General features: G+C 45.2%; 1 protein-coding gene and 1 long non-coding RNA gene across 2 annotated transcripts in view; one reads left to right on the top strand and one right to left on the bottom strand.

Moving 5' to 3' along the window:
• Window positions 1-23,854, top strand: part of LOC144390376 (uncharacterized) — a 345,224-nt gene that overhangs the window by 77,080 nt on the left and 244,290 nt on the right. The window lies entirely within an intron of this gene.
• Window positions 424-23,854, bottom strand: part of LOC144390454 (uncharacterized) — a 78,016-nt gene continuing 54,585 nt past the window's right edge. The window contains exons 12-13 of the mRNA XM_078096951.1: window positions 5,683-5,856; window positions 424-5,327 (exon numbers count right to left, since the gene is read on the bottom strand). Coding sequence (XP_077953077.1) covers window positions 5,054-5,327; window positions 5,683-5,856 — 448 coding nt within the window. The 3' untranslated portion in view covers window positions 424-5,053. The remainder of the gene's footprint in view (window positions 5,328-5,682; window positions 5,857-23,854) is intronic.

Raw genomic sequence — 23,854 nt, 5'->3', positions numbered from 1 at the left:
TTGGCGGGAAATCCCATTTAACACTTTCAATACTCCACTTTGTGAGGAGATAAACTCCACCCTGTTATCAAATGTGTGCTTGTGCTTTGTGTGTTTTTGTTGGTGACTTAAGTGTGATATTTGGTGCAGAATGAAAGCTTCAAGTTGCACCTGAAGTAGCGAGCTCAGTAGTTTGTGTTGTTGTGAGACGGCTCTGCGTGAAGGTTAATAAGGTTAATAAAGTAACTTATTCATTACTCATTTCTTTATTTACTCACTTCCTTCTTCAACATGCTGCACCACCAATGTTTCCTCTGTGCTATTGACACAGCAACAGGGCTGTAGAATAAATACAGATATTATGGAGGAAATAGTACAAAAGTCAATAGTACAGCATCTTTAAAAAGGATCAGAGTATTTCATGTCAAAAGAAATAATACAGCGTGTTGAAAGCATCTTTATTTGATGGCCTGTTTAAACATGTACAGTTGTTTCCAATAAAAGTCATTTATTAACATTAGAGCCAAACAATTGTATTTCTGTTAAAGTAACACATGGAGTAAATGTTGTAAATGACATTATGGGGAATAAAAACACAAGTAACGCATATTCAATATTTCCTTGAGAGGTTTGCTGAACCATTAAAAAGCTTCTTGTTCAAAACAAACCTGATTATGTGAAATTAGATTTGATTTCACTCAACAGATTTAGAAAGATTTGAAGTTAAAATGGGCTCAAAAAGAATTACACGTTCATATTTTCCTTCTTCACCTTGTTTTTATTATTGCTGATGAAGCGCACACACACATAAGGACACATTTGTCTCATATGGGGGGACAGATGAAAGAGCGTCTTATAAAATGTCTTCTTGAACACATACAGATGAAGATTAAAGCCTAATTAGGAGCCAATATCTAAATGATCATCTATTGATTGAAGGAGCACAGCAGCATTAAGCTGAGCTCTTTCACACTTCCATCTGAGTCCCAGAGAGCTGTGGACCCCCCAGAGTCCAGACCAGCTCAGGTACCCCTCACCTGCTCCACCTGCATCTACACCCACATGAACCACCATCAGCTGTACAGACTGAACTATGTGGTGAGCAGAGAGGAAGGTTCTCCACCAGGAGGAGACTCTCCCTCCTGAAGAGGACACAGAGACACTGAGGAACCAGACCAGAAACTGAACCCAGGATAAAGAGGTTCAGTGAATGTGGTGCTGAAGGTGTGGAGGTGGATCAGTGTGTCAGAGGAGACTCTGTAGAAGGACAGAGAGCCAGCAGGACAGTCCACATACACTGCTACTCTACCAGAGGAGGAGGAGAAGGAGGAGGAGGAGGAGAAGGAGGAGGAGGTGTTGCGTGTTACTGTCTCATTGTGACGGACATAGTAACCTCCATTAGAGCATCTCAGACTCCAGGACTGATCATTGTATCCAAACACACAGTCATAACTGTCTCCTTTCCTCCTGATTCCTCTGTAACACACTGATACATAAACTCCTCCTCTCCACTCGACCTCCCAGTAACAGCGACCAGTCAGACCAGTTCTACACAGCAGCTGATAACAGCAGTCAAATCTGTCTGGATGATCAGGATGTGACTGATCCTCCTTCACACGTGTCACCTTCCTGTTGTTGTCAGACAGTTTGAGTTGTTTGTTTACTGTGTTTGTGTCGATTGTGAGTTCACAGGAATCTGATGAGAGAACAAGACACAATACAGCTGCAGTTATTAATCATGTGTTCATCTACTGACACGTTGATGATGACGTCACAGAGGTGAATGAGTGATGTCACAGTGTGAAGATGGTTGAATCTTCATGAATCAAAGCACACTTACACTTCCTCAGACCTGGTCTCAACCATCGGACTCCATCAGGCTCCACCCTGAAAGGAGGAGGGGGGTCAGAGCAGCATGGAGACATGGACATTACATCACTCTCACACACAGCTTTGTCCTTCATGTCCACATGGAGCACCTCTTCTTCTTCTACCACTACTTACAGACGACCACAGACTGTCAGTCAGGCGTCACACAGCGACGAGGTGCTGGAATATATTCATGAAGAAGATGAATGGATAACAAATAAGAAATGGACCTGTCACTGTACTTTCACCAGATGTGAATTCAAACGGGAGAAATGACGTCATGCTACAGATCAAGCTTCATGGGACGTGTGCAAAGGAACATTCACATTAAACTGTTTCATAAAGATAAAGCAGATACAGATCATTCAGTGTTCACACAATGTGCATGTTTCCATGTTGTCCCCATTTGTGGACAATGTCTCTCCCTGTGGTTCGCTGGAGTCCCAAAACTTTACAAATGGCTTTGTCACCTTTTCCACACTGATGGATCTCAATGACTTTGTTCCTCATTTGTTCCTGAATGTCTTTGGATCGCAGCCTGATGTCTCGCTTGTGAGGATCTTGTGGTCTACTTCACTTTGTCAGGCAGCTCCTATTTAAGTGATTTCTAGATTGAGAACGGCTGTGGCTGGAGAAATGGAACTGGGCTTTCCAAAGATGTGATGAACCTCACTTCATTTATGTTTTCATCACTTTTTCACACAGGGCCATTTAGGTTTGGATTCTTTTCTCCCCTTAATGATACAAACTGCATTTTGTGTTTACTTGCGTTATCTGTGTCTAATATTTACATTAGTTTGATGATCTGAAACATTTAAGTGTGACATGCAGGCATGAAAACGGGTCACGGGTGAAAAAGGTGAGAAGGATGTTTCCCCTCTAGGGGTTTTCAGCTGGTTTTGTCCCAGGGACCAACATTCTGAATAGAAAGTCACTGGCCTGTAACCTGGACCTCAAGTTCATAAGAAGAGATTGCGCCAAAGGATCGATCTCTTTCGCCTGACTGCCCGTTAGTGACAGATCGAGACAACACAACGTTGTTTGGTTTCTTTTCTTTCCCTCCAATTCCCAAGTTTCAGTCTTAATCTCGCTGGACGAACTCAAGACTCCACTACGTCCCGCTTCCTTTTCCCTTTTGATTTCATTCCTGTTGACTCCAGAGGACCGGAGAGACAGCTGCTCTCTGACCCCCCGCCGCCTCTGTTCCCAGCGAGAAGTTCGGACCCCACGGCCGAAATCGCCTTCATCCACTGAGTTTCCCTACGCGGAGCTCAACTGTCCTCAGTCAGCTGGAAGCTGATGACCAACGCCCATCAAACAGTAACACGGGTTTTCTGGGCAGACTAATTTAGCGTGTTGATATAAACTTGATGTTTATTTGATTTGTTCAGTCATAACGTGGTACGATAGAGTCCGGATCAACGAATCCGCTACCTTTGATTTATGTTTGAATGTGTACCTGCAAATGTCGTAATGTCCCCTGTTGATCTGATGCTGTGATACGTTTGCTGTAAGAGAGTGAAAGCGCCGACTGTGTTACGCTGTTGAATGATGTCTCATGGTCAGAATAGTTCCTTATTTTCTTTTCTTTTCCCGGGTCTCCGCCGTGAGATCATGCAACATGGAGACATGTGATTTATGCAGTTTTTTCTGTAAGTATAATAAATTATCAAGCATAATTGACCTACATTTGATTGATTGATTTGTATTACTGTTAATACACTAGAGGTGATATACCTTAACTTTAGTGAGCGGCTCAACCTTTCGCATATTTTTCTGTCTATGGCCCTCAGTGAAAAAAGTTTGGACCCTCCTGCTTTAATACGTGGAACACTTCCTGCATCTCGCTCTCGCTCACCCCTCGCGTCCAGTAGTCGTATTACACTGTTTAACGTTCCCGTCTTCCTCGGTGGTTTGATTTAACGGTCTCACTTCTGCCCCGCTGCTCTCGCTCGCCCCCTAGTGTGATAACCGGCACTCCGCTTGTTGTTGCGCGCAACCCCACCGCCGTCCTTCCCTGCACCCCCCTCGTCTCCCCCCCTCTCTCTCTCTCTCACCCCCCTCTGTGCTCACACACACACACACACACACACACGCACACGCACACGCACACGCACACGCACACACTCTGGTTTTGATTGCTTGTTTAGTGAGTAGGTTTAAAATAAGTGTTATGGGGATTGTTGGTTGCAGTTATAGGTGATCTTGATCGGTGTTCCTGTGAGTTAATAAACCCTGTTATACTTTAAAGAACCGTTTTCCTGTGTTTACTTGTGCATTTATATGGTGGTGACCGTTGACATACATCGCCAGTGCTCGAACTTAACTCCTTCCAACATCTTCACTCTCAAGGAGTGAATATCAATTATGAGACTTGATTTATAGTATTGGTTATTGGTCCCTGTTAGCTCAGGGTGGTGCCCCGTTATTTATTCATTCTGAGAAGTATCTTAGTGATTATTAATAATTCTATTAATGTCCATAAGTTAGTTCCTCATTTGCTAGTAAACTAATACGACCCCCTAGCCGCTCACAACACTTCTCATCCAACCACAATCACATTCACTCCATCCGGATGGCAACATTTATCTGGATGTTTTTTTTGGTATGTTCTGTTCATTTCTACGATATAGTTGATACTAATTCCAGGTCCACCATCAGCTGTTGGTTCTTCACTGAGCGTCTGTGGCCGACTGTCACCTGTAGCTTCAACAAGTCCACTCTTATCATCCAGGGAACCATCTCTCAGTGCAAAGCACCAAAAGCAGGTGAAGCTGAACTCCTTTAAAACACCAAACGTTCCTCCTGTGATGATCCATCAAGACGCTTTGAACAGATTGTTTCTCTGACTGTTTGTCTCTTAATAATAATGTCTGGACTAAAGGACAAACACACACTGGAGGCAGAGGACCAGCATCTAAACATCCAAGTGTTGTTTGAGTTGTTAAGAGCCCACAAACCTGCAGCGTGACCACGTTGACTCATATCAACCCACCATGATGCCGTCAACGTGTCAGGAGACACTGTCCTCTCTTATAACGTGGAGACAAGACAAAGCTCCAGAGAAACAAGGCTTTCATCACCTTCCTCCCTGTTCAGGCTCATCCTGGCTACTGATCCTCACTACTTCTGTCTGCGTTCATGGTCTCATGTGGGACACAAACAGTTGGATGAGTCTCTGGTAGTTTGAGGTCAGCTTGGTGTGTCAGGGTCTTATTAACCAGGCTGACAGTGGGACAGAGAAAAGGTTTCCAGCTCTACCTCCTCTACCAGACTGATGGTCTGTGGCTGCAGCCTCTTCATACCTGAGAGTCTCCAGTCTCCAGTGAGGGTCCTCCAGTCCAGCAGACAGCAGCTTCACTCCTGAGTCTCCTGGATGATTGTAGCTCAGGTCCAGCTCTCTCAGATGGGAGGGGTTGGAGCTCAGAGCCGAGACCAGAGAAGCACAGCCTTCCTCTGTGATCAGACAGCCTGACAGCCTGCAGACACACAGAATAAGACACATGTCACATGATGTGAGGGAGCTGTGAGGGCTGGAAGGTCACTGCAGTACTGAGATACTATCAGGTACAGAGGGGTCATGTTAACATGGTTACTGACTGGTTTCCAGTCACAACTAAACACCCACTAATGTACATCAACAACCTTATAACATTACCACTAACTCCATAATGTCAAATATTTACATTATATTGAAAATAAACACATTTTATGGAAATAGTTGGAAAATACATATTTGATTTAAATCATGCAAGCAGAAAGAATCTTATGAACGTCAGAAATGTACCATGGATATAAATAAAGACACCAAGTGGACTTTAATTGAATCCTGACCTGAGAGTCTCCAGTTCACAGTGTGGACTCTTCAGTCCAGCAGAAAGCAGCTTCACTCCTGAATCCTGCAGGTGGTTGTTACTCAGATCCAGCTCTCTCAGACTAGAGGACTGGGAGCTGAGGACTGAGGACAGAGCGTCACAGCTTCTCTCTGAGAGGTTACAGACACTCAGTCTGAAGAGACAACAATCAACAAGAAAAATAACATTGCTGTTAAAATGAAATCCTATTTTATATGAAACCAGTTAAGTGTTTATACAAGTACTAGTGTAGAATAGACTACTAAAAAAGGAAAGTGATTAAAAAGGATCTTTATTTGCTAATTTAATGTCAGTTACCATCTACACCTTAAATGAGCAACCATCAAACTCCAAGCAGATTGTCACTGAAGCGCCAGAAATCCAAGTTTCAGTCTCTTTTACACCTCTGATTTTCCCATTTCCCTCAATGAACCATATTAAAATAACATCACACAGAATGAATAAGAGGATTAATAGGACGACCCTGTGATGATTTATCGTGAGCCAACATTGTGTTTTAATTCCCTCCGTATCAGACGTGTTGGTTCCACAAGGATCCGATGATGTGATGGAAACATAAACAGATTTTTGTCCCTAGTTTAGTCTCTTAGATTAGATCTTCTGGCTCCATAGATAATGTTCATCTTCTGGTGGAAAAAGGTTTTTATGAAGTCTTAAATCCTGATGAACAATGATGATGTTCATGCTGTGGAGTAAATAGTTTAAGACATTGATTCCCAAAGTGTGGGCCGCGGCCCCCCGGTGGGCCGCGTGAGGTTATTTACAGTAAATAAATAAAACGTTTTTAATTTTCAATTTTGAAAAGTTTGAAATTAATATAGAAATATTTATGATGCGGCACATTAGTTATGTGAAACATTAATTGATGAAGCACAAACAATTTAAACGAACAGATTAATAAAACAATACGGCTCTCACTGGAAACGGCTGCTCTTGTCCGCCTGTCGTTGTTTAACAAACGCGGCGCCCTCTTGTAGTATTAAAGTCAACATACCGCATTGTCCGCACTCCAAGGAGCACTTAAAAGGCTTTAATTTCCTCACGAAGCGACAGTGTTTTATAATCCGGAGCGCCTTATATATATGGATCAATTGGTTAATCGGTTGATCCATACTGGTTGTACACGGCGCTCAAGGCGCTCTGCCAAACACGCCAAAGTTCGTCTACGACGGCGAGATGCTGAGCGACGCTCAATCGCGTGAGATATGGAGCTGCATTCAGGGCGCGTCGGAGAAACAAAGCTGTCGTTCTCGCCGAGCACTTCATGAGATTAAAGAGCGAGAGACGGCGCCCTTTTCTCTACAGCAGCTGAACCATCTTAACGGGGAAATAAGTTATTCTAAAAGCAGCCGAAGATTTAAGGCGTGGATGGCGAGGGGGGCGGCGGGAGCGGACGCACCTCGCAGCATCCATCGGACCCTGAAAGCACTATCTCCACCTCCCCACCCCCCCATCCACCCGCCCCGACGCCAAACGTTTGACTGCTATGGCGGCAAATCACCAGCCGGTCTGCGAGCTGGACGCATCGGTCTTAATGTGCCGGTAATGATGGTAAATGATGCTTGTAGCTGGTTGTCATCTACGCTCCACTACGGTTACATAAAGGTGGCGTTTGTGTTTTCACAACGTTTTATCTCGTAATTTAGACTTTCTATCCCCTTTCTTCAGTGCGGAAATGGGCTTCTATAGTTGTGTGAATGCATCACTCCAGCCAATCCAAAGACGGGGTTTGTAACCAATCAGGTGTAGAGACCATGGTGACTGGCTCCGCCCCCTTACTGTCAGAAAGAACAACAGCGACCGCGTAGAAAATTCCATCGAGAGCGAGCAGAGATTCTCCTCGCGAGCAACGAAGTTCACGTTCAAAAGTCCGTCTCACGAGAGATATTTATTTATTTATTTATTTATTTGCTCGCGGATGTTTGATTTACGCGCATCAACCTGATTTGCGCTCTGGAATTTTGACAGTGATTTGCTGCCATACCCCCCCCCAAAAAAAGGTGAGGGATTTTCATGCCTGAACATGAAAGAAATGAGGAATCAGGAAGGCAGCAAACACTTTATCACACAACTGTAACACATAAAAGCAGAAGCCATTTTCCAGTGAGGCTGAATGCGGCGAGTCGGAGGACGTCCACGTTGTCCCATTGATCAGGTGGACTGCAGTGTCTCCCCGTTGTACTACTTCATGGGGGGGCACCCCTGTTATAATGATGGAAACACTGAACTGGCTTCGGTCGCTTATCAAAACATCGGCCAAATAAGCCGTTTTTCAGACTTTATGAGCAAATACAGAATCCCTTTGTGTTCATTTCTAAAGCCGCATAAAGACACACGTGACTTTATTTAAGGCGCTGCGCTACTTGCAAGTCGCTGTGTTGTGGCAGATTCTCCATAAAGGTAGAAAACAACAAACTCATGGTCATGAAGGTCCTCATGTAACGTTACATGGAATCTGCATGAGGAGGAGGAGGAGGGTCCATGTCGCTAAATACCAACTGAGATCGGCTTGTGGCTTCTGACAAAGAATCCTTCCACCGACCACTTTTCACACCCGCCGTCGCTCTGATCTGCAGGCGCATGGCGGAGAAAACCAATCGGGTGTCTGGATGCTAAATGTTCATACTTGTGTTGGGCCTCCACCCTGCTAATGAACCTCACCACGTGTTTCTTCACTGAGGACAAAGGAAGAACACAAACATATAGGGGTCCCCCGTGGCCTGATGCCAGGGGCTGATAACAGGACCCCTGCAGCTCTCCAGACCCCCTTGGCCATAAAAAGAGGACGTACCAAAGAACACCGAGCGCTCCCATTGGCCGAGGACAGTGACATTTATTTATGGACCTCAAGTTCATAGGAAGAGATTGCGCCAAAGGATCGATCTCTTTCGCCTGACTTCCCGTTAGTGACAGATCGAGACAACACAACGTTGTTTGGTTTCTTTTCTTTCCCTCCAATTCCCAAGTTTCAGTCTTAATCTCGCTGGACGAACTCAAGACTCGCGCTCCACTACGTCCCGCTTTCTTTTCCCTTTTGATTTCATTCCTGTTGACTCCAGAGGACCGGAGAGACAGCTGCTCTCTGACCCCCCGCCGCCTCTGTTCCCAACGAGAATTTCGGACCCCACGGCCGAAATCGCCTTCATCCACTGAGTTTTCCTACGCGGAGCTCAACTGTCCTCAGTCAGCTGGACGCTGATGACCAACGGCCATCAAACAGTAACACTTGTTTTCTGGGCAGACTAATTTAGCGTGTTGATATGAACTTGATGTTTATTTGATTTGTTCAGTCATAACGTGGTGCGATAGAGTCCGGATCAACGAATCCGTTACCTTTGATTTATGTTTGAATGTGTACCTGCAAATGTCGTAATGTCCCCTGTTGATCTGATGCTGTGATACGTTTGCTGTAAGAGAGTGAAAGCGCCGACTGTGTTACGCTGTTGAATGATGTCTCATGGTCAGAATAGTTCCTTATTTTCTTTTCTTTTCCTGGGTCTCCGCCGTGAGATCCGTTTGCCTGTGGTTTCATTTCGTATCGCCAGCCACATCGTTGGTTCTGTAACTGCACACACATGGATCCGACCATCCTGATTCACGTTGCTGATCTACGTTCCGCTGGTCGCGGGACAGAATCTCCTTGCGCCGCGTCTAAGTATCCCCCCCCTCCTTCGTCCAAGCCGTAGTCCCTAGCAACAGATAGCGTTGCCATAGCAGTGCAACTGTCGTCTTCCTCGTTGCTTTAATACAGGGGTGTCCAAAGTACGGCCCGCGGGCCAACTGCGGCCCGGGATCCATTTTTTATTGGCCCGCAGCAAATTATAAAAATAGAATGGAATGTGGCCCACACATGAAACTTGCCCTTGACTGTATTGTAGTTCTTAGTTTGACCAGTAGGTGGACATCACACACACATCACCCTGTGTGACTCCCCCGTCACTATTGTGGATTCCTTCCGTTTCCTGGGCTCCATCATCACCCAGGACCTCAAGTGGGAGCTGAACATCAGCTCCATCACCAAGAAGGCTCAGCAGAGGTTGTTCTTCCTGAGGCAGCTGAAGAAATTCAACCTGCCAAAGACGATGATGGTCCACTTCTACACAGCCATCATCGAGTCCATCCTCTGCTCCTCCGTCACCGTCTGGTACGCTGCAGCCACAGCCAAGGACAAGGGCAGGCTGCAGCGTGTCCTCCGCTCCGCAGAGAGGGTGATTGGCTGCAATCTGCCGTCCCTGCAGGACTTGTTCGCTTCCAGGTCTCTGAAGCGAGCTAAAAAGATCGTAGCCGACCCCTCCCACCCTGGACAAAAACTGTTTGTGCCCCTTCCATCTGGCAAGAGGCTGAGGTCCATCAGGACTACGACCTCCCGCCACACCAAAAGTTTCTTCCCGTCGGCAGTCGGGCTCATCAACAGAGCCGGCCCCCCACTGCCTGACTAACACTCCACCGGTCACTCCCCCTCATACTGCACATGCCACTTTAACTGCAATTAATCACTTTGTCGTTTGTCACTTTGTCTCTTGTCTGTTACTTGTTCGTTAGTGCACTTTTATGCTTAATATTTTTCTATTTAACTTTTTAATATTTAAATTTTTTTAACTTTATTCCCTTGTTTTATACTAACCCATAGCCTTAGCCTTATTCTACTAACCCATTGCATTAGCATTTCATTCCACTTTATTTTATTACTTGTGCACTGTTGTCTTGTCTGTCTACTGTCGCGCACTAACCGGCAAGACAAATTCCTTGTATATTTGACATATTTTGGCTAATAAATGTTTCCTGATTCCTGACATGAAACTTGCCCTTGACTGTATTGTAGTTCTTAGTTTGACCAGTAGGTGGAGCTACTCACTAGCTGCAGTCCTAATGCAGCTTTTGCACAAAAAAAATGTTTCAAATAAAAAATTTCCGCGACGACAAAATGGCAGAAGCAAAGAAACGCAAGATAGCAAGTGAATGCAGAACATTTCAGGAGAAGAAGAAGGACAAGAAGTCAAGGAGAAGTGTGTCTGTTTGATTTGCAATGAAACGGTTGCAGTGATGAAAGAGTCCAATGTACGACGACACTACGAAACCAAGCATCCGACCGTCACGTCCTACACTGCTGCTGAGCGAGAGGACAAAGTCCAGCACATGGCAGCTAACCTGCAGGCTCAACAACAGTACTTTTACCCTGCTAACAACACACAAGAAAACGCTACAATAGCTAGCTATGAGGTAGCTCAACTCATAGCGCGCCGCGGGAAAGCTTTCTCAGACGCTGACTTGGTTAAACAGTGCCTCATTAAAGTCGCTGGAATAATGTGCCCGGAAAAGATGCAGGAATTCAACAACGTGAGCATGTCCACAAACACAATTGTGCGTTGAATGGAAGACTTGTCAGCTAACATACAGAATCAAGTGTCACATAAAGCTTGTGCTTTTGACTTTTACTCCATTGCATGTGATGAAAGATGCAACAGATGCCGAACAACTGTTCATTTCTTTGCGGGGAGTTGACGATGACTTTTGCATCACGGAGGAGCTGCTTGATCTTCGGAGTCTAAAGGGCACAACAACGGGTGAGGACATTTTTGAAGCCGCGTCAGGTGCAATTGACAAGATGGAACTTAAATGGGACGAGCTGTGTGGAGTTGCAACGGACGGGGCTCCCGCTATGACAGGCGAGCCCAAAGGAATGGCATCTATGGTGTGCGCCAAGGTGCCAGAGAGTGGAGGCGAGGCTGTAAAATTGCACTGTATCATCCACCAAGAAGCTCTCTGTGCCAAGACAGTCCAGCTTGGCGATGTGATGACCACAGTTGTGAAAACTGTCAACATAATTCGAGCACGAGGGCTCTACCACAGAGAATTAGGCTTTCCTATCTGATGTCGATGCTGAATACGGGGACGTACTCTATCATTGTGACGTGCGCTGGCTTAGTCGCGGCTCCGTGCTGAAGCGGTTTTATTCCCTTATTGCCTTTCTAGTTGATCTTACTGGTCATCTGAACTCACTGAACAAGAGCCTACAAGGCAAAGACCAGCTTGTACCACAACTTTCTGTGCGAAGCTTCATCTTTTTGAGACACAACTACGCAACTTCAACCTTGCGCACTTCCCTACGCTGTCCGAAATCAAACGTGCTCATCCAAAGCCCGACCTCTCTGCTAAAAAGGGGAAATATGTTTCTGTGATCACAACTCTTATGACACAATTCAATCAGCGCTTCCAAGATGTTTCTGTCATTGAGAAAGAAATCAAGCTGTTCTCAACTCCCTTCCTGCTGGATGCAGAAGAAGTGGAAGAGAGTCTGCAATTAGAACTCATCGAGATGGAGCTCCTCTCCCTACCCGACTTCTACCGGAGCTTGGAAAAGGCCAAGTTTCCTCTGATGCGACGCCACGCAAAAAGAATGACCAGTCTGTTTGGCACAACATACACATGCGAGCAAACATTTTCTCTGTTAACTCTGAACAAAAGCAGATTGAGAACCAAAATGAGCGACAGCCATCTCTGTGATGTCCTTCACATCTCAACCAGCAAACTTACTCGTGACCTGCCAGCCGTCCTTCAGTCCAGAGCAGCATCACTGCTCCCATTAAGTGCAACCCTGTTCCCATTGTAGGCGAGTTCAAATATATTACACAGTATTCATGTGTTCAAAAGCCCAATTACTTAATAAATGCAGTCAATTAAAGTTGATAACATTTTCTAAAACACGTTAGCTGATAAATTATTTGCATAAGTAGGTTAAATAAAGCCTTCCCTCTTTATACAGGGCTGTGAAGGGGGTCCCCATCCTGACGAAGAAGCAATCTGAGGATGAGCTGCCAACCCTTTTTGTAAAAAAAATGAAAACCCATTAATGCAGACATGTGATTTATGCAGTTTTTTTCTTTAAGTTTATTCAATTATCAAGCATAATTTACCTACATTTGATTGATTGATTTGTATTACTGTTAATACACTAGAGGTGATATACCTTAACTTTAGTGAGCGGCTCAACCTTTCACATATTTTTCTGTCTGGACCCCCCTGCTTTAATACGTGGAACACTTCCTGCATCTCGCTCTCGCTCGCCCCTCGCGTCCAGTAGTCGTATTACACTGTTTAACGTTCCCGTCTTCCTCGGTGGTTTGATTTAACGGTCTCACTTCCGCCCCGCTGCTCTCGCTCGCCCCCTAGTGTGATAACCGGCACTCCGCTTGTTGTTGCGCGCAACCGCACCGCCGTTCCTTCCCTGCACCCCCCTCGTCTTCCCCCCTCTCTCTCTCACCCCCCTCTGTGCTCACACACACACACACACACACACACACACACACACACACACAGCTTGTTTAGTGAGTAGGTTTAAAATAAGTGTTATGGGGATTGTTGGTTGCAGTTATAGGTGATCTTGATCGGTGTTCCTGTGAGTTAATAAACCCTGTTATACTTTAAAGAACCGTTTTCCTGTGTTTACTTGTGCATTTATATGGTGGTGACCGTTGACATACATCGCCAGTGCTCGAACTTAACTCCTTCCAACATCTTCACTCTCAAGGAGTAAATATCAATTATGAGACTTGATTTATAGTATTGGTTATTAGTCCTTGTTAGCTCAGGGTGGTGCCCCGTTATTTATTCATTCTGAGAAGTATCTTAGTGATTATTAATAATTCTATTAATGTCCATAAGTTAGTTCCTCATTTGCTAGTAACCTAATACGACCCCCTAGCCGCTCCAAACACTTTTCATCCAACCACAATCACATTCACTCCATCCGGATGGCAACATTTATCTGGATAGGGTTTTTTTGGTATGTTCTGTTCGTTTCTACGATATAGTTGATACTAATTCCAGGTCCACCATCAGCTGTTGGTTCTTCACTGAGCGTCTGTGGCCGACTGTTACCTGTAGCTTCAACAAGTCCACTCTTATCATCCAGGGAACCGTCACTCAGTGCAAAGCACCAAAAGCAGGTGAAGCTGATCTCCTTTAAAACACCAAACGTTCCTCCTGTGATGATCCATCAAGACGCTTTGAACAGATTGTTTCTCTGACTGTTTGTCTCTTAATAATAATGTCTGGACTAAAGGACAAACACACACTGGAGGCAGAGGACCAGCATCTAAACATGTTGTTTGAGTTGTTAAGAGCCCACAAACCTGCAGCGTGACCACGTTGACTCATATCAACCCACCATGATGCCGTCAACGTGTCAGGAGACACTGTCCTCTCTTATAACGTGGAGACAAGACAAAGCTCCAAAGAAACAAGGTTTTCATCACCTTCCTCCCTGTTCAGGCTCATCCTGGCTACTGTTTCCCACTACTTTTGTCTGTGTTGATGGTCTCATGTGGGACACAAACAGTTTGATGAGTCTCTGGTAGTTTGAGGTCAGCTTGGTGTGTCAGGGTCTTATTAACCAGGCTGACAGTGGGACAGAGAAAAGGTTTCCAGCTCTACCTCCTCTACCAGACTGATGGTCTGTGGCTGCAGCCTCTTCATACCTGAGAGTCTCCAGTCTCCAGTGAGGATCCTCCAGTCCAGCAGACAGCAGCTTCACTCCTGAGTCTCCTGGATGATTGTAGCTCAGGTCCAGCTCTCTCAGATGGGAGGGGTTGGAGCTCAGAGCTGAGGCCAGAGAAGCACAGCCTTCCTCTGTGATCAGACAGCCTGACAGCCTAGAGACACACAGAATAAGACACATGTCACATGATCTGAGGGAGCTGTGAGGGCTGGAAGGACACTGCAGTACTAAGATACTATCAGGTACAGATGGGTCACATTAACATGGTTACTGACTGGTTTCCAGTCACAACTAAACACCCACTAATGTACATCAACAACCTGATAACATTACTACTAACTCTATAATCTAAAATATTTACAATATATTGAAAATAAACATAGTGTATGGAAAGAGTTGGAAAATACATATTTGATTTAAATCATGGAAGCAGAAAGAATCTTATGAAAGTCAGAAATGTACCATGGATGTAAATAAAGACACCAAGTGGACTTTAATTGAATCCTGACCTGAGAGTCTCCAGTTCACAGTGTGGACTCTTCACTCCAGCAGACAGCAGCTTCACTCCTGAATCCTGCAGGTGGTTGTTACTCAGATCCAGCTCTCTCAGACTAGAGGACTGGGAGCTGAGAACTGAGGACAGAGCGTCACAGCTTCTCTCTGAGAGGTTACAACCACTCAGTCTGAAGAGACAACAATAAACAAGAAAAATAACATTTGTATTCATATTGAATCCTCTGATGATGAGTTTGGACTAAAATACGATCAGTTAGAACATGAAAAAACATGAAAGTGTTTACAATTATTTTTGTTCTACATAGAACAAGGTTTATTGTGCTCTACTGTTTACAGAAATTACTGTGGTATTAATATCAGGATGAGGCAGGGATATTTATTGTTGTTTATTAGTTAAATTCAAAGTTAGGCTTCTCTATCATCCTTCTGACTCCTTCCATAGAAAGAAAGAGAACAAAGTGAGTGTGAATGTGGAATGAATCTTCATCAAATCAGAAATAATCAACCATCACTCAGCAGATCATCACTGTAGAGACACACATTATAATCTTCAGTCTCTTCCCACCTCTGCTTTTAATTCATTCATTATATGAAACAGGACATCATAAAGCCTGAATAACAGGAACAACAGGATGAACATGTGATGTTTTATCGTGAAAGAACATTGTGTTTCAGACGGTCTATTTTCAAGCTACTATGTGGTAAATATGTCTTGTCTACAAGGTTCTCGTGATGTGATGGAAACACAGATATTAATTCACAAAAAGGATGTTTAGCCCCATGTTTTGTCTCTAAGATTAGATCCTCTGGTTCCAGAGTTCCCTAGACGCATCATTGAAGACAAACTAACTTAATCTTACCTGAGAGTCTCCAGGTTACAATGTGGACTCTTCACTCCAGCAGAAAGCAGCTTCACTCCTGAATCCTGCAGGTGGTTGTTACTCAGATCCAGCTCTCTCAGACTAGAGGACTGGGAGCTGAGAACTGAGGACAGAGCGTCACAGCTTCTCTCTGAGAGGTTACAGACACTCAGTCTGAAGAGAGGGATGAAGAAGAAGCAGTAAGTATAAAAGATGGCAGCATATTTAAGTTCTGATGCATGAATTAACTCTCTCTGTACTTACAGAACTTTGTTGGAGGCTTTGACCACTGGCAGCAGCCTCAGAAGAGCCTCCTCTGAAGCAGAGTATTTCTTCAGGTCAAACACCTCCAGATCTTCTTCTGATGACAGTAAGATGAAGACCAGAGCTGACCACTGAGCAGGAGACAGTTCATCTGTGGAGAGACTTCCTGATCTAAGGGACTGTTGGATCTCCTCCACTAGAGAACCATCATTCAGTTCATTCAGACAGTGGAACAGATTGATGCTTTTCTCTGGAGACACATCCTCACTGATCCTCTCCTTGATGTACTGGACTGTCTCCTGATTGGTCTGTGAGCGACTTCCTGTCTGTGTCAGCAGGCCTCGTAGGAGAGTCTGATTGGTCTCAAGGGAAAGACCCAGGAGGAAGCGGAGGAACAAGTCCAGGTGTCCATTAGGACTCTGTAAGGCCTCGTCCACAGCACTCTGGTAGAGACGTGTTGGTTTGTCTCTAAAGACTTTAGACCACAGGGAGGTTGTTTGTTCTTCTGACAGCAGATTGACACCAGAGCTGAAGAAGGTCAGATGGACATGAAGAGCAGCCAGAAACTCCTGAACACTCAGATGGACGAAGCAGAACACCTTGTCCTGGTACAGTCCTCTCTCCTCTCTGAAGATCTGAGTGAACACTCCTGAGTACACTGAGGCTGCTCTGATATCGATGCCACACTCTGTCAGGTCGGATTCATAGAAGATCAGGTTGCCTTTCTGCAGCTGATCAAAGGCCAGTTTTCCCAGAGACTTGATCATCTTCCTGGTCTCTGGACTCCAGTGTGGATCCGTCTCAGCTCCTCCATCGTACTTGACCTTCTTCAGTCTGGACTGAACCACCAGGAAGTGGATGTACATCTCAGTCAGGGTCTTGGGCAGCTCTCCTCCCTCTCTGGTCTTCAACTCCTCCTCCAGAACTGTAGCAGTGATCCAGCAGAAGACTGGAATGTGGCACATGATGTGGAGGCTTCGTGAGGTCTTGATGTGAGAGATGATCCTGCTGGCCTGCTCCTCATCTGTGAACCTCTTCTTGAAGTACTCCTCCTTCTGGGGGTCGGTGAACCCTCTGACCTCTGTCACCATGCCAACACACTCAGGAGGGATCTGACTGGCTGCTGCAGGTCGTGTGGTGATCCAGAGGCGAGCAGAGGGAAGCAGCTTCCCCGTGATGAGGTTTATGAGGAGCACATCCACTGAGGCCGACTCTGTGACATCAGTCAGGATCTCATTGTTGTGGAAGTCCAGAGGAAATCGACACTCATCCAGACCGTCAAAGATGAACACAACCTGGAACTTCTCAAACCTGCAGATTCCTGCTGCTCTGGTTTCACTGAAGAAGTGATGAACAAGTCCCACCAAGCTGAACTTCTTCTCTCTCAGCACATTCAGCTCTCTGAAGGTGAATGGAAATGTGAACTGTATGTCCTGGTGGTCTTTGTCTTCAGCCCAGTCCAGAGTGAACTTCTGTGTTAAGACGGTTTTCCCGATGCCAGCCACTCCCTTAGTCATCACTGTTCTGATTGGTTCCTCTCCTCCAGCTGAGGCTTTGAGGAGGTCTTCTCGTCTGATGGTTGTTTCTGGTCTGGCTGGTCTCCTGGATGCTGTTTCAATCTGTCTGACCTCATGTTCTTCATTGACCTCTGCAGTCCCTCCCTCTGTGATGTAGAGCTCTGTGTAGATCTCATTCAGAAGGGTTGGGTTTCCTGCTTTAGCGATCCCCTCAAACACACACTGGAACTTCTTCTTCAGGTTGGATTTGAGTTCACGCTGACAAACTGCAGCATGAAGTCCTGAATGAAGACAACAAAGAAGATCAATGAGTCACAGAATAGATTTCAACATGTCCTTTCCTCAGAGAATGACTATGATTATATTCTGTCCATCTCTGGAGACATTAGTGAAGGTCTCATGTATCAGCATGGTAACTCTGTAGAGAAATCCTCTTACTGCTCTGCAGACGCTCAGCCAGCTGATCCTGCTTCATTCTCCTCAGGAAGTGCACTGAGATCTTCACAACGGCCTCTCTGCTCCTCCTCTGCTCTTCATCCAGCACCTCCTCATCCTCTTTCTCTAAGCATTCTGGGTAATCTGAACAAAGTGCAGTATGGAGATGATGGTGAACTGAGAGATGTTAAAGTAGTTGTTCATGTACACACCATGAAGATGGAGTCCAGGTGTGTTTGATGCTGCTGGGCAGACGGACCTGTGGGAACCTCTGAGCTCTCCTGGTCCTCTCTGTGGAGGAACATGAACCATCAGCTCACATGGTGTTTGGACCATCAACACCAATACAACATTAGTTAAAGATATTGGCTTCTGTCATGATTGATCATGATGGAAACCAGATGCTGAAGACTGTCGATGATGACGGACAGTTTATTAGTTGAGTGACAGTCACCAGTTTCATCTGGTTTTAGTTCTTACTGTGGGTCATAAAAACAACGTGTGCAGACCTCTGCATCTGGTACAAAGTCCTATGGAACTCCTCCAAACCTCTTTAGTCCGTCCCCTGACCTCTAGAAGTCTCCTTAGATCTTCTGAAACTAATCTTTGGACCTTTTCACAGAGTCTACTGACGATACTTTGTCCAAACCTCTGCATGGAGTCCAGAGACCACGTCAGCTGGTCCACAGAGCACTGAGTTTATTCTAATCACATGTTCAGTCCCAGTCATCTGACTCCAGAAACCTGCAGCTGTCTCCAGATGTGACCTCTGCTTATCCTGATGTGGAGGAACTAGCTCACATTGTGTTTACATCTGAGGATGTTTACAATTAATGATTCACACTTAAACACACACAGACCAGTTAGATGATGGGTGTCTAACTCAAGGCCCGAGGGCCAAATCTGGTCTGCTGGGGGTCCAGTGCAGCTCGCTGGATGACTTTACTATTGTGAGAATTACAGAAAGACACAAATAGCTTTTCTATAAAAGTAGCTGCTATTCCTAATCAGTCCACTGGGGGTCGCACTCTGTGAGTGAGCGCATGTGTTAGACCAGGGGGACCAGGGGCCTCATTTATAAAAGCTTGCGTAGGATTTGCTCCAGAAGTGGCGTACGGATGAAACGTAGGACGTGCGTACGCACAGAAATATTCAGACTTATAAAACGTCCTACTCAGTTTTCCCTTAATAAATCACAATCACTTCTAAATTCAGCGCAGCTTTTGCGGCTTCATGTCACGCCCATAGTTGCCCATATATAGTCTGTGGAACGCCCACAAATTAATATTCATCGATTGCGAAATCATGACAAACACTGAGAGGAAAACAAAGAAACGTAACTTCACTCAGTGTGAAGTGGAAATGATCATTGGGAGGTGGGAAGGAGAAGTAAGATGCTCTTTGGAGGACACAGTGTGGACATCACTGATGCCAACAAGGCACCTGAGGGGCAAAAGGTTGCAGAGCAACGCTGCAGCCTCACGACCTCGTACCCAAATAAAGAAAAACTGGTCTGACATCAAAGTGGATGCAAAAAAGCGTTTAGCGCGCCATCGCCAAGGTGTGTCTCCACCGGGGGGGAAAGGGACACAGGAGCTGTCCCCTCCTGATGAGAGACTGGGGGCAATGATTGGGGATCGGGGACAGGGTCTGGGCCAACATCGGCGTCAGGGGGTCGAGGCACGTTTGGAAGCTGTGCCACATCATGTAGCACAGCACACGCAGCACGATGTTTCACACCTTTTCAGGAGTAAACAATAACCTCCCTCCAGTGCAGTCGAGGCAGCGCCATCTGCCCTTAAACAGGCCGATGGTGCGCTGCACTACAGCGCCAATCCTTCCATGTGCCACGTCTTCTAAGAGCGAAGATCAGCCATCACCGTCCATCTGATTGCATCTGACAAGCAACAGCTGTGTTTAGAGGATGAATTTAACAACATGCCGATATTATTGCAGAACATATTACCACCTTTATTATATAACCAGATGTGACCTCTGCTGATCCTGATGTGGAGGAACTAGCTCACATTGTGTTTACATCTGAGGATGTTTACAGTTAATGATTCACACTTAAACTCACACAGACCAGTTACATGAAGATAATGAGTTCTGTCATGATGGATCGTCATGGAAACAACACGTTAAACACTGAACAAACATTTATGTAATTCATGACTGAGGATCAGAACAGTTCTTCATCTGTTTAAGAACTTACTCTGGGTCATAAGAACGGCGTCCATCTTTGGAGTCAATCCGATGACCCATAGAATGATCACTCTTCATGGACAAACATCTGGGTTCAGGAGACTTTCCTCTCTGCTCCCCTCTTCTTTTACAACAGTCTAGTCATGGAGTGAGGTAACCAACAAGAATGTCTGCAGTAACTTATTGTTGCTTGTTTCTTCACATGGATTCGTTTTGTGCTCCCGGTCTGCAGCGCTGTTGTTCCCTTGGTTACCGCTGCTGCTCGTTGTTATTATTCGGACGATCGCCATGACTTGGATTGAAGCGTTGATGACAAGTAGCTTGTGAGCTGATAAAGTGTGGGCTCCCCTGTGTTAGACCTTTTAGACCACAGCGTTCCTCCAGGCAGCAGCGCCCGCTTGGAAATGACGGCCCCCCGTCGACCGGACCATCGCCTAAGATTTTACTGGTCCGGCCCACTTGAGATCAAAGTGGACAGTATCTGACCCAAACCTAAGATGAGTTTGACACCCTGGAGTTAGATGAAGATAATGAGTTCTGTCCTGATGGATCGTCATGGAAACAACACGTTAAACAATGAACAAACATTCATGTAATTCATGACCGAGGATCAGAACAGTTCTTCATCTGTTTAAGAACTTACTCTGGGTCATAAGAACGGCGTCCATCTTTGAAGTTAATCCATTGATCAATAGACTGATCATCTTTGAAGTCATCCAGACGACCCATAGACCCATCACTCTTCATGGACAAACATCTGGGTTCAGGAGACTTTCCTCTCTGCTGATGTGAACTGAAAGAAACACTGAGATTACATCATCACGTCATCATCTAATCATGAAGCATCAGCTCACATGGTGTCCGTCCTCACAGAGACCAAAACAAGGTAAAGGTCCATGACGTGAGGTCTGGATGTGGACCACATGACTCCCTGTAGTGGTTTAGGTCTACTGGTCCTGCTGGTCCCACTGAGAATCAACAGCTCAGTCTTTCAGCTCACTGTTTTCTTCACCAGTCAGTTTGGTTTAGTCCCAACAGGTCTCACCAAGTCCTCCATGGAGCTCTCCCTCCCTCACTGGACACTGCTGAAGGGCCCTAGAGCAAGAAACCCAGAACCTCCACCAGAGAGTCTGGTAGAAACACCTCATCATCAGCCTGAGACCCTCACCTTGCATCAACAGAGGGACCAACGTCTTTGATGTGTATAGGAAGATCCATAGACTGGTTACTCTTCATGGACACACAGCTGGGTCCAGGTCCAGGTCCTGGTCTCTGATGGGTCCTGGTCACACACATAGAAGCAGAGTCAGTGATTCAGAGACGTTGGGACATGGGGACGAGTAGAGGACAGTTGGAGATGGTCCTCTCACCTCTGAGCTTTGGTCTGGCTGTCATGTTCCCCACACAGAGGGGCTTCAGAGGGAGGGACTCCGTCCTCTGGGTCCTCAGCCTGATTCATAGCAGAGTCCACACCTTCACACCAACCTGCTGGCAGAGCTCACACGTTATTATCTTCATCAGGACAAACACACAGAGCTCATTCACCTCAACACTAAAACTCTCATGGGACACTTTGTGTTGCTGTCTTGAGACAACGTGTCAAGAGACGTCATTTTAAATTCTCATCCTATAAATGTCGTGTTTCTTTTAAGCGCTTTCCTTTGGCAGGAGGCAGCGGTCCATCAGGACGTTATTTATGTTAAATCACTATATAGGCTACTAAAACTCAGCATGCAGAATGACAACATGAAAAAGTTACGAAAGTGAGTGTCAACAGGAAACGCAGCAAAATCTGGACACATGTCAATGACATTGATCTATCTAATGCAGAATGTAGAGTCTGCAAGACTAAAATCTCTATCTTCTCCAAAACAGGGCAGATAATTTCAGAGTGAAGAAACAGGATCAGCCCCTCAAAGCGGAGCCACTTGGTCTCAATGTAAATCTTCCCTGAAGAACAAAACTCTGCATGCTGATTTTTTTTTCTTTTTGTTTTACACATTTTAATTTAATTTTGTTGTGTGAATCTGTAAGCTTCTGTATGTTGTTTCACTTTAAATTTGTTAAGTATTAAACAGTTTAAAATAATTAAAAGTTAGTTAAGTTAATTTGTAAATAGTTTAAAAAAAAATTTTGTGCAAAAACAAACGTTTATCACTCTGTAGAATGTATAAATAAAAGTGTATTTATATAAAAAAACATTTGAGAGTGTTTTTTTTACATTAGTAATTCATATTGCGCATAATTTTACATTATTGTTGGTGATAAATTAATTTAAGCACCAAAAAATTCAGAAGAGCCATTTGGGAGCCGAAAGAGTCGGTTCTCTAAAAAGAGCCGTAATTCCCATCACTACCGGGTAAAAGAGGACGTCTGCTTTGTCTCAGACTTCTGGCCCTGATCTGCTTAGAGGGCGTGGCATCACGTGAGGGGCGTGTCCTCAACTGTGTTGCTTTCAGGAAACGTCGGGACTGTGAGAACTATGAATCCACACTTTCTATCCACCATATTCACATTTCAACTTTGATAAACACGACCTTTTTAAACAGATGTGAGGAAAGAGAAGAACGTTTAATCTCACAGAACCAAAACACGTGAAGGTGGAATCGACATGTGGACGTAAAACCGGACCAGAACCAGTACCGGAAACCATTATTTAGGGTATATATCATGATGAAATACATCAACGCATTATCTTTTTTTTATTCGACCGAGTCCTGACTACAATAAGCTGGAATCCACATTAAAATACTCCAAACACACCTTTAGCTGGTGGGGAAGAGTCACATATGACGTGCAGGTTTGTCCACAACCTTTGGACCGAGTGGGACATTTTGTCGGTGCTTGAAGCTCGCGGACGTTGGAGCCAAAGAACAGCAGCGAATCGGTGGATTATGAATCATTGAGTGAGACAAAGCCTGCAGAGTTACTGTGAAACACACAGCGAGCCAGCAAAGACAGACACACACACACACGTCTTACCTCTGCCGCTTCTCACGGGAATTATGGATTTAATCTGCTGTTTCTGCAGTGAGGAAAGTCCCCGAGCCGCTTCACCTCCTGCTTTATGTGTGAGACGTGAAACCGCCCCTTTCTCATAAAGAGTGGAAGTTATGATTTAAGTCTTAGGTCATCATGTTGACTTCTTGAGGTGTGCGCATGCGCAGGCTCCCTGGTCGTTTGGTACAGTGACGTCATGAACCCTGTCGGTGTCTTCTTGTCAAAGCGACCAGCGACCTTATCTGGTTTCACTGGAGACTTTTGTGGCGTCTGACGTGAAAGCTCGTGTTGTTCTGCAGTTACTGTCCTCAGAGTCTTACAGGAAGTCCGCATCTGGCCGAGAACGGTCATACTACCCGGATGTGACTCGCCAAATATCCCAGAATGCATATTACCTTAGCAACAGGCAGCAAGGCCAGAGGGAAATAATATAACGTTATATTTAATCCACGTGATGTGACTTTGGGACTTTTCAGGCAACGAGTCAGTTGTTTGAGCAACTCGTCTGTAGTCAGTTTGTCCACATTGAGAACTAGAGCTTGTGAGATGCATGAACTGGTAAAATATGTTATAACATTGTTTTGCGTTAAAGCCGTTCTCCAGTCTCCTGTGTTTGACCCTGATGTGCAACGAACAACATGTTACAGAACGATAGTTTGCAGCTGTGTCCTGAGAAGGGAGGGTGGTCGACTCGATCTCATAGACCAGCGATTCCCAAAGTGTGGGCCGCGGCCCCCTGGTGGGCCGCAAAGGTACTGCAGGTGGGCCGCGAGAGGTCAATAAATAAAAAATTTAATTTTCAATTTTGAAAAGTTTGAAATTAATATTAAATATTTA

The sequence above is a fragment of the Gasterosteus aculeatus genome, chromosome 21 (genome assembly GCF_964276395.1).
Source record: "Gasterosteus aculeatus chromosome 21, fGasAcu3.hap1.1, whole genome shotgun sequence".
Classification (NCBI taxonomy): domain Eukaryota; kingdom Metazoa; phylum Chordata; class Actinopteri; order Perciformes; family Gasterosteidae; genus Gasterosteus; species Gasterosteus aculeatus.
Note: the sequence above shows the minus strand (reverse complement) of the source record. Positions and strands in the feature narration are given on the sequence as shown.